This window comes from Alnus glutinosa, chromosome 1, assembly GCF_958979055.1.
Source record: "Alnus glutinosa chromosome 1, dhAlnGlut1.1, whole genome shotgun sequence".
NCBI classification, from domain to species: domain Eukaryota; kingdom Viridiplantae; phylum Streptophyta; class Magnoliopsida; order Fagales; family Betulaceae; genus Alnus; species Alnus glutinosa.
The window spans coordinates 21820484-21835156 of record NC_084886.1 but is presented as its reverse complement, the minus strand read 5'-3'; the positions used below and the strand labels follow the sequence as shown (position 1 = coordinate 21835156).

Below are 14673 nucleotides of genomic sequence, written 5' to 3'. Positions count from 1 at the left end.
ACCCTAAACCACTAAAAAAAAACAAACACCCTAACCATAAACCCTAAATCCTAAACCCTTTACAAAAAGCAAAACCCTAACCCTAAAGCCCAAACCCTATAACAAAACAAAAACTCTAACCCTAACCCTAAACCATTTTTTTTAAAAAAATACCCTAACATCCTAACCCTAAACACAAAATTCATAACCGTAAACCCTAAGCCCTAACCCTAAACACGGAACAATAAACCCATTTTTTTAAAAAAAGAAACACCCTAAACCCATATTTGTTTTTGTTTTTTAAAAAAAGAACCTTCAACTCTTAAAACAAAAAAAAAAACCCTAACCCAAAAAAAAAATTAAAACCCTCTAAACCCTTAAGAAAAAACTAAAACCCTAACCCTAAACCCTAAACCCTTAAAAAAACAAAAAATTCATATACTTTCAAAAAAAAAAACTAAAACCCTAAACCATAATCCTAAACCCTTTTTCCAAAAAAAATAATCCTACACTTTCCAAAAAAAAAAACCCTAACCCTAAACCTTAAACCCTAAACCCTAAACCCTAAAAAAAAAATATCCTACATTTTCTAAAAAAAATACCCTAACCCTAAACCGTAAAAAAAATATCCTACACTTTCTAAAAAAAATACCCAAACCCTAAACCCTAAAAAAAAAAATCCTACACTTTCTAAAAAAAAAAACCCTAACCCTAAACCTTAAACCCTAAATCCTAAACCCTAAACCCTAAAAAAAAATATTCCTACACTTTCTAACAAAAAAAACCCTAACCCTAAACCTTAAACCCTAATCCCTGAACCCTAAAAAAAAAATATCCTACACTTTCTAAAAAAAATACCCTAACCCTAAACCCTAAAAAAAAAAATCCTACACTTTCAAAAAAAAAAACCCTAACCCTAAACCTTAAACCCTAAATCCTAAACCCTAAACCCTAAAAAAAAAAAAATTCCTACACTTTCTAAAAAAAAAACCCTAACCCTAAACCTTAAACCCTAAATCCTAAACCCTAAACCATAAAAAAAAAAAAAAAAAAAATTCCTACACTTTCTAAAAAAAAAACCCTAACCCTAAACCCTAAAAAAAAATATCCTACACTTTCTAAAAAAAATACCCTAACCCTAAACCCTAAAAAAAAAAATCCTACACTTTCTAAAAAAAAAACCCTAACCCTAAACCTTAAACCCTAAATCCTAAACCCTAAACCCTAAAAAAAAAAGTCCTACACTTTCTAAAAAAAAAACCCTAACCCTAAACCTTAAACCCTAAACCCTAAACCCAAAAAAAAAAAAAAATCCTACACTTTCTAAAAAAAATACCCTAACCCTAAACCCAAAAAAAAAAAAAATCCTACACTTTCTAAAAAAAAATACCCTAACCCTAAACCTTACACCCTAAATCCTAAACCCTAAACCCTAAAAAAAAAATCCTACAATTTCTAAAAAAAAAAAAACCCTAAACCTAAACCTTAAACCCTAAAAAAAAAAATATCCTACACTTTTTAAAAAAAATACCCTAACCCTAAACCCTAAAAAAAAAATCCTACACTTTCTAAAAAAAAATACTCTAACCCTAAACCCTAAAAAAAAAATCCTACACTTTCTAAAAAAAAAACCCTAACCCTAAACCTTAAACCCTAAACCCTAAACCCTAAACCCTAAAAAAAAAATCCTACACTTTCTAAAAAAAATACCGTAACCCTAAATCCTAAAAAAAAAAAATCCTACACTTTCTAAAAAAAAATACCCTTACCCTAAACCTTAAACCCTAAATCCTAAACCCTAAACCCTAAAAAAAAATCCTACACTTTCTAAAAAAAAAATCCTAACCCTAAACCTTAAACCCTAAACCCTAAAAAAAAAAATATCCTACACTTTCTAAAAAAAATACCCTAACCCTAAACCCTAAAAAAAAACATATTCTAATTAATTTGTCTACATTTGTTCGCAGGTATTGATGGACCAGAGACCCCCTCCTTATGCATATCGGGCACCTCGCCCATCCGTGCCCCCCATAACCACGTCCACTGATTCGACGGCATTATATACTGCAACGTGGCCACACCACCCAGACAGGGCTTATAGACCATTGTTGCCGGGTACGGTGGCCGTGCCCACGTCGAATCACGGGCAGACCAGCACAGTTGGACCTTGCAGCTCTCCATTGTCGGAGCTGCCGACATTATCTCAGATAGGGTTCACCCAACCGGGTAACGCCTATCGATGGTGGGTGCGAGAGGGGATGGGGCCACAGGGTTATGCGCCGTACTTTCCGTATACGTATAGTGTACCGTCGACGTGTAACCCTGATAGTGAGACGCATGATGGTAGATTTCCACTGTCACAGACCGGGGAGATGCAGATGCCGGCTGTGGGGTTGGGATAGATACTGGCACAGGCGGCGATGCAGGGCCAGATTTTGGGGGCGAGACAGATGCCAGCATCAGGGGCGAGTCAGGGCCCGGGGCATGTAGAGAGCCAGATGCCTTTATCTGGTGAGAGCCAGGTGCCACTTTCCGGTGAGAGTCAGATGCCAGATGTCAGATGTGGGGGGAGCCAGAGTACCCATGAGGAGGACGTTGCGATGTTGGGTACCGATCAGTTGGCCCTCGGTAGCCCCCAGGATATGGATTCAGATGATGATCAGCAGCCTCCACCAGCCGGAGGGGTTGGCGAGGAGGTTGCAGGCGACCCAGCACATAGGGATTGAGCAGATTCGGTTGATGGGTAAGTACATATTTAGACATCCTTAAAACTCATATTATGTTACCAAAATATTTTTTTTTGTTTGGAAAAAAATAACTATTTGATTACAATTTGTTTATATATATATATATATATATATATATATATATATATATATGTTCTTTAGTGTTAACCAATTAAATGTTGAATATTTTTTTCATTAGGGTACAACCCAGACGGGACTATTTATTATGAGGTGATTGAGGACCCAGCGAGAAACTGGGTGCTCCCGAGGGGGAAGAAGGTTGTATTGCAGTACAATGCTTCTATACAACCTGTAGGACGAGCCTACAATCGTTTTCGGCGGGCTGAGGGCAAGCTGATTAGGAGTGGGTCCTACATACACATGCGGGACGAATGGGCGAGGGTAAATAAGCAGATTAAGCAGGCAATGTGGGACGCGCTGATGGTATGTTTATGAATATAATTTAATTATTTATTTGAATTAAACTTGAAATTAATGTTTTTCTTGAAGTTTTTAAACCTATAATGCTTTGATTGAATGTGCAGGAGGAGTTCTATCTACCTGTATCAGTAGACGCGCGCAGGGCACAACAGGAGGCGTGGAATGATATTGGCCGTAAGCACCGCTCGTGAAAGTCGAGGTTCAAAACCAAACTATGTATTGGAGACGGTGACACGCCCGAGAGTATTCGTGCGAGAATGCCGGACAATATTTTTGAGGAGTATGACGCAGCAGAAGTAGAGTTCCTGCTGAGAGATTGGTGCACTGAGCATAAAATCGTATGTAGGCCAAAAAAATGTTGTGGTTTTTTAATAACAGTTCATTTAATTTTAGTTTTAATTTAAGTGTGTCAATGCTTACATTTTTATTTTCATGTTCAATGCGTAGGCAACATCTGAACGGATGAAGAGGCTGCGGGAGCAGAATGACCTTCCCCATTGTACGGGATCTAAAAGTTATGCCAGATTTAATCACGAGGAGGTATGAAAATATATATGTTTATGTTTTTAATATTTGTTGGTAATTGTTTTTCTTTTTCTTTATACTATTTTTATCGCTATCTGTTTGTTATATATGTCAACTGCATGATGACAGACATGTACATCTGGCACGCCCCCCACTCGCGCCGCGTCGTTCGTGAAGACCCACACAAGGAAGAACGGCACTTACGTGAACGAACGTACACGGGTCCTATGCGTATGCTACTGATTTAATTTACTAATATTTTTAAATTATGTGTGATATGTCATTATTTAATATATGACTTTTTCATGTTGACGACGTACAGGAGAGGATGACGCAGAGTTTATCTAGTGATCCAGCCGCCACGCAAAGCGTCTCCGCAGACATGGTGCGTTGGGCACCGAACGACACTTACGAACAGGCGGTTGGGAGGCCTGAGTATGCAGGGAGGGTTCGGCAGGTTGGGCCAAACGTCACACCTGTTCGGGGGACATGTTTCTCATATAGGCCTCGGTCACAGGGGGGACCATCTCAGGGCACGTTTCGGGATTGGGCCGAACACGCTCGGAAGATGGAAGAGATCCAAGCGGAGCTACAGGCTGAGCGAGTGAGGAATGACCAGTTGGAGCAGCGCGTGCAACAGTTCGACGCCATGGAGCAGCGCGTGCAACAGTTCGACGCCATGGAGCAGCGCATGCGACAATTTGAGGTCTTCATGTCCTCCATGGGAGTATCAGCACCATGTCTTGGTACTCAGTCTTCACCTGCACACGTAGGTAGTACGTCATCTGTTAGTAGTGCATCTGCAGGTATGATTTATATTGTGTATAGGACAAAATTAATTTCAATTTGTTTTCATTACCCCTTTAATTTTGCAAGTAATATTATATACTTTAATTGTCTATATTATTTGCAGGTAATTCGACAACGGTTGGTACGTTGTCGCCTGTTGGACGACAGCTGAGCCAGCACTCTACTGTCGCTACACCTTCGCCCGCTACACCATTCATTGCGCAGCAATCGCCGGTTGGCGAGAACACGCCTGGGACGGTACCTCGTGATTCGCAGGGACGCCCTTCAGATTTGTAAATATTTTGTGTAATTATTTTTTGTTCGTAAATATTTGCTTGTTAACGAATACGTTATTAACTATTGGTTTGTGTAATATGATTTTGTGCTGTTTTTGGGTAAAATAAATATTGTGTTATTTGTAGTCGGAAATTATAAAACTTGAAAAAAAAAAAAAAATTAATTAACCCAAATAAATTTTAAAAAACAATAACAAAATTAAATTTAAAAAAAAAAATCCAAATTCAGTTTTTTATTTAATTATTTAATTGTATTTTTAATTTAATTTAAAAATAAAATTAAATAATTAAATTTAAATTTTATTTAAATAAAAAATTCGATTTGAATTTTTTTTTTTTAAAAAAATTCTATTTGACACGTGTATTACAACACATGTGTCAAAACAGTTTGACACGAGTATTGTAATATACGTGTCAAATTTGACACGTGTATTCCATTTTGACACGAGTATTGGAATAAACGTGTCAAATTTGACACGTGTATTGATATACTCGTGTCAAACTGTTTTGACACGTGTATTGTAATACACGTGTCAAATTTGACACGTGTATTCCAATACTCGTGTCAAACCGTTTTGACACGTGTATTATAATACACGTGTCAAATTGTGCAGTTAATGACTTGCACATTTGACACGCGTCTTACGCGTGTCAAAATGAACGTGTCAAACTGCACGTGACAAATCACACTGATTTTTGTAGTGTCCTATTTTATATTTATATACAAATCTCAATACTAATTATTATATTTTTAATTATTATTTAATAAGAATTAATCTAAAGATTAGTTAAGACTATCACGTTAACATTATTAAATAAATATTAGATAGAATTATAATACCTAGTTTTTCTCTTTGAAAATACTTTCTAAGAGGGGCCCAATTATTGTAAGATTTAAACATAATTCAAAGAATATGAGAGAAAATATTTTTGGCTGTAGGCGGCGCCTAAAATTGGTGATTGTCACTGTCTTTCCTTTTTCTTTAAGGTTCTGTGAGACATTTGTTGGGAAGAAATTGTTGACCCTCAGCCCATGCAGGAAAGATAAATTAAATAAATCAATGTTGACCATGAAAATGTCATCAGATTCTTATTTCTTCATCCAGAACCGTTGAACACAATATTCTCGACGAAGAAAGTTGACCATGAAAATTTCAACTTCTCTTTTAATGTATTATTTTTTTAAAAAAATTAATGTATTATTTTTTAAGTTTCTAAAACCAATTCTCTTAATTTCAACTAAATAATAATAAAAAAAAAAGGTCAACAATATAGATGGGGAGAGTAGGCCGATAAATTAAATAAGGTCCCAAACATCAAACATGTGTGTTGATCTAGCTAGGTTGGCAGCCTTACAACAATGGTTAAGAATGAACAGATTAAATTCAAATTAATATCAAGTTAATTGAGACATCCAATTCATAAACTTGAGGCAGTAGATGAAGAAATGCTATAAATATATATAAACAGAAACAGACAGATAACCAAATTAATAGGCATGCATGCAACAAATATGATGAATTTATTTAAATGTGAAAATTCGTATTAAAGTTTTAGTTGAATTTATTGTAGCACTTTCAACCATATATGCCTAGATGCACTTTGGTTCCAGATTTTGGGTTAGCTCATAGTCTGGTGACCATTGAAGGGGGTAGGCTTACTGACTAAGGTTCGAGTCTCCATGGATACAATGCTAAGACGACAAGATTCGAGCCCATTAATTCCTACTCATTGACTTTTTGTTTATCACGTGGAGTTGTGGTCAAACTATAGCTTAACTTATCCGCTTGCGGATTCCCTGAACTGCACATGAACCCGTCAAAGCTCTTCTTAAATAGTGTTCCAACGGGTATGGTGTTACTATGGTTACCTTTCATGTAAAGAGTTCCGGCTTGCTATCATTTTCTGCGCAATTAAAATAGTTTTTCCTTTTTTTTTTTTTAAAAAAAAAAAAAAAAAAAAAAAAAAAAAAAAAAAAAAAAAGAAAAGAAAAGAAAGAAAGAAAGAAGAAGCTCATGGTCTGGTGCAAAATTGCTTGCTATCATTTTTAAGAGTACTATAATGGCCTCCTAGCGGCCATTAAAGTCACTTCCAATATCTAGATTGCTTTCCAAAGCGATTAAAGAGATGAACAAGTCTAGACTTCTCAGTCATCTATGTTCTACTTTTAATTGCCAAAGGCTCATAACAAGACAAGAGTGCATGATGGTGTTTTGCTGATTTTCTTCCAACATAATGAATGGTATTGGGAGTATTTCATCCAATCTGATTTTGTCTATAATCAAAGAGCATTTTTTAGTAAAATTTCTTATTTGGATTTATTTTTGGGAAAGAAGGGGAGATACTATTCCATGAAGTACAAGGGATGGCACACTTTGTCACTGAACTATTTCCTCTCATCCTCTTTCTTTTTTCCCTTATTGCCAATCACTACTTATCTTTCTTCTGGGTGATAATTTGTGTTCAGGTTGTGTCGAGATATCTGTATAATACTATATAGGTAAATCGTAATCTGACTTATTTAATTAAATTGGTCAAACCCTCAATCCTAACCCGATAATTCTGTGTTGAGTTCATATCAAGTTTAAGACGTGTCGAGGCATGGGTATAAGACTATATAATTAAGTCAATCCTAATCTAACCCATTTAATTAAACGGGTCAAACCTATCAACCCTAACCTTCTAATTTTGTGTTGAATTCGTGTCAAATTTGTGAATCGTGTGACAAATTGTCAATCATAATCTATCCTATGAGTGGTACACTATTTCTATGGTAAATTTGGTTTCATTGGCACATGCAAGATATTCATAACCAAACGATTGTTGTATTTTTTAAACAGATGGTTATTATTGGGGTTGAAACCATTGGAACATATTCCAGCTTTTGACCTTTTTGTTTTTTAATAGAATAGTTAGCCTGCGTACCAAACGGATCCTAATATTATTGCTTGTGAATGCCGAAGAGCATCTTTGTCTGTTGATTACCTGTATGCATTTGCCGGCTTTTGAGCTCTCCAAATGTTATGGGCTAGTGTTTGAGAAAGGGTCATGGGTTTAGTAACGGGCAAAGCTGCAGGATCTAGTTTCATGAGTTTACCTATGGTGATAGATAATTAGGATATTCGAGGTGCCCTAAGCCTTCCAATCAACTACAAGAGTTGTATAATAATTTTCTTGATGCTTATTATTAATAAACTTCCTCCTTATATAGAGTAATACATGGTAGAATAGACGAAAATGTGAAATCACAATTAGTCTTGCGTGATGTGCAAGACGTGGGATGCTTCTCCTACTGCATTACTCATGACCAAAATAAAACATATACTCCTAAAGGTCTTCATAGCTGGCACGCGAGTCCTTTTTAGGTCCTTAAGGCCCAGTGAAGGGAACTGTAGCAGCAATTCAGCTTTGATCTCCCACATGGCATTAGTTGGGGACTGTCCTTGCCAAGGGACCAAAATTTCCACATGCCCTTGAGTAGTGCGGTGGTCTAGTATAGCTTCTGGTGGAGTCAGCTCCACGTCTTCAACAATCGTAGAAAGGGTATCCTGGACAGGGCAGCCAATGCCTAACAACTTCTTAAGGACTGATACATGAAAAACATTGTGAATTTTGGCTTTAGGCGGTAAAGCCAACATGTACGCCATTGGATGTGATAATTTTTTATTTAGTCGCCTATGCATCGAATGTTGCCTATATTCCTAAAGGCGTAAATAAACCCAATCACCGGTTGAGAATTCCATGTCGTTATGGCTTTTGTTATAGATCTGTTTCATCCAGTTCTGAGCCCCCATGAGTTGAAAGCGACAAGCGTACCTCCTTCAAAATAGCATCCCGAGTTATTAAGGCTTCTTCTACCGCTGCATTTTAGGTGGTGCCCGGGACATAAGATAGCAAAGAGGATGGCGGAATAATTCTCACCAAAAATGAATGGTGAAAGTAGGGTCCCTGTCACATACAATGGAAGAAGGTAGACCATGCAATCTAAAGATCTCTTCAAAGATTAACACTTGAGCAACTTACAGAGCCGTATATGGATGCTTGATAGCAATAAAGTGACCATATTTGGATAAGCAATCCGCTACCACACAAAAAATAAAAATAAAATAAATAAAATTGTGGTTTTACCATAAGAGAGGGGTAGCCCATCAATGAAATCCATGGAAATGTCGGTCCAGATTTGGGATGGAATTGGTAATGGTTGTAAGAGGCCTGCTGGTTTGGTGTTGGATGCTTTTGAGTCTTTGGCAAACATCACAATGTTTAATGAATGCCTTGAACTGTTGCTTCATGCCTTGCCAGTAGAATACAGATTTTATATGTTGCAACCCCTTTTGGTACCCCTCATGAGCACTATTGTGGAATTCCTCCAAAATAGCCCATAACACTAGCCCATAACACCAAAGGTGATATTTAGCCAAATTTTGGCTAAAATTCACAAAAAAACATAATTTATCAAGCTATTTTTTTCATTCTCTATTATAATACTTGTCAAATTTGTAATCCATATTTGAAGAAAAAATCTTCCTCTCTATCTCATTTTTATACATTTATTTCTATTCATTTTCTCACTCTTTCTCGGTTTTTGGGGTGATTTTGAGAATAGAAAAAAGAAAAATTATATTTAAATATAATATAGTGAGATTTAGAGAGTTCATTGTGTGGTGCTTTTGTAAAGTTGCTAGTTAAACTAAAAAATGTAAATTTTTTAGTCAAATTTTAGCTAAAGAATAGAGACACTAGGGATGCTATGTGGAGGCCATGGTCAGTGCATTAGGTAAAGAAGCAGCAAGAATGCAAGTCACATATAATACCATTGGGTCTAAAAGAACCTTTGGACTACAAATTACTGTTGCTTCAGTTCGGTAATCACTTTTTTGGTATTGAATTATTGAGTGTGGCTGAAATTACAAGAAAAAATTGTTATAGTAATTACTTTTTTTTTTAAAAAAAAAAAAAAAAAAAAAAATTGAAATTGAGACAAAAACCAGATTGGATTGAGACATGAAATCTCGCTTTAGTGATGGGTTAATTTTCAGGGAAATTGTTAAGTACTACCCCGATTTTTTCTTAATATTAGGAAAAATATTTCATAACTTCCTTGTACTTTTTCGGATATTGCCTTTTAAACCTTAGTTTTCAATTTGGCCAGATTAAGACCCGAATGAAGATTTTAAATTTAAGACTCATGTCAATTTTTCCCTCAAATAACTAACAAAATAATGTGAAATTTTTTTCATTTCATTCCCAATATATATATATATATATATATATATATATATATATATATAACGGACAGGGTGACTGCAGGCCACCCTTTTGTTGGAGGTGGCCGCGAGCCATTTTCCAAAATCTCGTGTTTTCTTTTATTTTGCCTTTTAGACTATAGTTTTCAACTTGGCCAATTTAACACCCGATCAAGTTTACGATGATTTTGAATATAAAAATTGTATCTATTTTTTTTAAAAAATAAAAATAAAAAATTGATATTTGAAAATAAAATTATGTCATTCCTATTAAATTTTTTTTTTTTTTTTTTAAAAAAAGACGGGGCCCATGAACCATCCCTTTGTTGGGGTGGCTCAACCTCCCTTACAGTCTGTCTTTTAGTTTTTACATTTTTTAATGAGAATGACATAATACTGTTTTTGCATCATTTTTTATTTGTTTGAAGAAAAAATAGACAGAAGTCCTATATTTTAAAATCTTTGTTAGAACGTTCATTTACTATCATTGTTGAACGCGCAGCTGCTACTTGCTATTAATGCCAAGCGCACATCTATCAATATGGGAGTACGACGTGCATCTATTATTACTGCTAGACGCGCAACTACTATTACCGATGGACGCACAACTCACATCTACTATTACCGTTGAATGTGTCATGGTTGTCACGGTTGAATTCATCAAAATTGCTATTGCTGAACCTCGGGTTTTCTTGTTTTGGGTTGGGATTGCGGGCTTGAGTGTTTTGCAGACCTATAGTGGACGCCAGCACTCCTAGTTGGCACGAGTTTTGAGCTTGAATCTCTCTCTAATAATGAGCACGGGCCCAAAGTTGTCCACCTGATTTCTGACACCCGAACAATCGAAAAGTGCCCCCAGCAACATGTAACTAGTTAATGTCTAAGAACTAGAAACCATATGTTATATAATCGAGTCTGATTTGAGTCTATTTGAGTTGAGCTCGAGCCTGTTTGCAAGCAACACTGTACGTTTAACAGCCCTGTGTGCGAGGTTCCTATGGTCAAGACAAGTTCATATGTCACGTAAATTTTAACAAGTAAATGATAATGGCTAAAATCGATATATTAACCTCATAAACGATAACATGACTTGTTGTCAAGTCTTCACCCTATTTCAACACCAGTGATGACCCATCATTAAGGATCCTAATGGCAATTTCACAATATAGTGAGCTTCATCTTGCTTGCCAAAAGGAGTATGCTATACAAAATTACCAATTACAGAACATGTATTGCCAAGAAGCTGCAAATGAGTTCTTAACACAAACGCTATACATGGAAATGCATGACTTATATTGAATATCATAAGATGGAAGTAACTCCAAATATGTCAAAATCCACATTTCGAAGTTGTAAAGCAAGAAGTGTACATTGTTTAGGCAATTGATGGAGCCACTTTTCACTTACTGGAGAAGCCATTCAGAATCAGTGATCTTGCTGTGTAAGAATTTCAAGTTAGGATTACGTTGTACAGTGGATTACCTTTAACCTCTGTGAGGAGATATGAAATTGGAGATGAAATCCAACTGACATGTTCACATAACCAGATCATCCAGAAATGGGGTGCTGAACGGTAGCTTGATAACCCCAGAGGTCATGAGCAGAGACAAAGTCCAAATTGGTAGCATCCATTGAAATATAAACATGAGGATCTTTTTCCCTGAAATAATGGTGAAATGTTAGTACAAGGTCAGTCACAAGACCTCCTATGTTGATCAACCTAAAGATTTTTTCAACAGATTCGTTTTCTGAATTCACAGTGAAATTCTATAATGATGAAATATTTTTTTTGATAAGTGCGTGCAAATTTTATTAAAAAAACAGCATGAGACGTTCCTAATACACACGGAGTATACAAGAAGCAACAGCCTCAACATCGACACGACCCAAGCACAACCCACAAAAAAACCCAACCCCTAAGCCCCTAAAGCTCACAACCCTTAATCTTATCCAACCGCCTATGCTCCATATCAAGTGCAGAGAGGAAGGCCACAGTTTCTGCCTCTTGCCCCTTATCCCCGAACTCCATCGAAGAGCAAAACATAGACCACTCCAATGGAGAGATAAACTGGGGACCACCCGCAGAGTTGAGAGGATGAGCTCCACTAGAACAATCCCCGCCTGAGACACCACGATCTGCTAGAGGAAGAGAGGACGAGCTCGACTTGATAAACCCCCGCCTGAGAAAGCCCATCTCTTATTGTTCTCCAAGACCCACCGCCGACTTCGGCTTCCTCCCTTTGCGCTCGTACTGAATCAGAGGCTTGGAAATATTTGGGATATTCTTCTGAATTTGTTGCGCTTTTTATTCTTTCTAAGGTGGTCCTTTCATTTATACTGTTTCGGTTACTTGCACCTCACTTTGTGACCTTTATTGAATTTAACTTGCATTAATACTAGTCAGGAGATACAACATTTATCAAACAGCTTACAAAAAAGCCACACTCATTTAGGAAAACTGTTCTATGGAGAAAAATGCATAAACCCTTGACAATGCTTGTTGTGCTCTTGCAACAGGCTCTCATTGTGTTGAGAGCAGATCTCTCCTTTCCTCTTCAATGTCAGCCTTTTGGACAAACTGGATGAAATATGAGCAATGGAATGTCCAATAGGTGCCAAAATATGAACTTACTCGATAACCTAACCACAATCCTCACTAGGATAACAAGTGTAAGCACTCCACAGAATATGATAAAGGTCATACCAATTGTTGAGGAAGAATCAAGCATCATTAATTCAACTGCTCATTCAAATCATAGCACAATGATATGAATTCGGTGTGCTTTTGAATATAGATTTTTGGTAAGCAGTATGTCTGTTCTGTTTCAATTTCTTATCCAAGTGTACAAAACAAATGTCTACCAATTAACTGTTTGCTAGTTGATTTTTTCAGTCAAAATTGTACGATAAATATTTTTCCAACAATCTGGTTTAGCCATTCCCTAATCTAATTATATTATATGCAACTGAAAGTCATTTCGGAAAAGAAAATCCTATAATTGGTTATAGCAAAACATGACTGCGAGCCATCATTAGGTTCCACCTTTTTGCAAAGAGAAATGTTACGTGTACTTCCAAGTGCTCACTCCCTGACGTGGCACTGAAAATCGTCATTGATATTTAACAATAGACAAATTAACCCGTCTAGAATCTAATAGTGATTTTCAGTACTACATCAGGGATGTTCCTTTAAACTCTGAATCTTCCTGAAGCTGCAAACTATTTTATTGACTCAAATAGCCTAAACAATTTAAATCTATAACCACCAAAACAAAGGTAAATCCGACCCCATTTATTAAAATGCCTTTTCATTGCCAACAAATGGCAAAACCCATAAGAACGGAGCTCACAAAAACTCAAAAGAACAGTTCGATTCTTCCTATTCTTTTATAACGTTATTCACTAGCACAGTAAAGCTAAATCTATAAATCAAACAAACATCAGACATCTAAGGCTTATCCTACTTAAGTGGGTTACTCTGGTTTATTGAGTAAAAGATTATAAAAACTTCAATAATAAGAATGGAGTAGAATAATGATTACCAGAGGCACGAAACCTGCTCTCGGTGGAAGTGGTTAGCCACTCTCCCGTCTCACGGAGCTTCTTCTCCACCGGCCCTTCAAACATGCCAGTAAAACTCATCGAGATGAAGTCGAAGTTGGCCACTTCTTCTTCCTTTAATTCACTGATTATTGCAACAAAGAAACCTCAAAAATCAGAACCAGATAAACAGTACCTATATATAATCAACAACAAAACTTCAAAAACAAGGAACAATTTTGACGGGAAATGCTGGATTTGTGGAGAAGGAAGAAGTGGGACATGCCTGGCATCAATGTCGCGGTACCTTCCAGCACCGATAGCTCTTTCTATTTCGGCGATGGAGGGCCGTTGTCGTTTGTTCTGCTGCTGCTGCTGCTTCTTTTTGGGTAGAGACGTTGTGGGTTTTGTTGTGTGCATGGGAGGTTTAGTGGGATTGGTTTGGATAGGAGGAAGAGGAGGAGGAGGAGAGCCATTGGTGGGGAGAGAGGCAAGAACCAGAGGTTTGGTTATGGAAAGGCAGGATAAGCAATACATGGTATCTGTGTCTGTCTGCTACTTTCACTTGGTGTGGATTGGTTGGATCATTCTTCCTTCTCACTCTCCAACATAAACTACCAAGGCTAAAAAGCAGTTAAGTGAAATGAAAATATCTTGCTTAAAAAAAAAAAAAAAAAAAAAAAAAAAAAACTATCTAGAAATAAAAGTACAACATTCAAAGCACTGGCTACAAGACAGGAACCTAATAGCTGCCACTCAGTCTTACTAGGTTGTCTCGGAGATTCATCCTCAGCAATTTTTTGCTCAAATTCTTAATAATTTAGGCAATATATTGTGAGCTTACATGAATCAAGCTTGTCCAAATTTTGGACTCTTCACCTATCTATTCGTGAGGTAGGTCCCATGAGATTAGGATTGAAATCCATAGAAATTACATGCGAATTTGTTTACAATTTGAGTAAATAATGCGAGGGATTTCATATAGGATCCACCCATTTGGATGAGTAATCGGATAGCTCAAAATTTATTTGAACAACATTTTCATAAGGAGTTTCATACATTACCAACTCAAATCGCTAGCAATTCAAATAGATCATTGCCGTAAATTCTTCTCTCAAAGGTGTTATGTAG

The 14673-nt window shown here is 36.6% G+C and overlaps 1 protein-coding gene across 1 annotated transcript; it reads right to left on the bottom strand.

Annotated features, from left to right (window-relative positions):
• Positions 1-11272: 11272 nt before the first annotated feature.
• Positions 11273-14165, bottom strand: LOC133858687 (probable NAD(P)H dehydrogenase subunit CRR3, chloroplastic). The gene is made up of 3 exons (XM_062294160.1): positions 13829-14165; positions 13545-13687; positions 11273-11662 (listed from the first exon to the last, which is right to left on the bottom strand). The coding sequence occupies exons 1-3, from the start codon at positions 14077-14079 to the stop codon at positions 11538-11540; spliced, it is 519 nt and encodes a 172-aa protein (XP_062150144.1). The 5' UTR covers positions 14080-14165; the 3' UTR covers positions 11273-11537.
• Positions 14166-14673: the final 508 nt, after the last annotated feature.

Coding starts and splice junctions, on each gene's coding strand:
- LOC133858687 (XM_062294160.1), bottom strand. CDS start 14,079: ATGTATTGCTTATCCTGCCTTTCCATAACCAAACCTCTGGTTCTTGCC. Junction 13,688..13,828: donor TACCGCGACATTGATGCCAG/GCATGTCCCACT, acceptor TGCAATAATCAG/TGAATTAAAGGAAGAAGAAG. Junction 11,663..13,544: donor GAGCAGGTTTCGTGCCTCTG/GTAATCATTATT, acceptor CCATTATTTCAG/GGAAAAAGATCCTCATGTTT.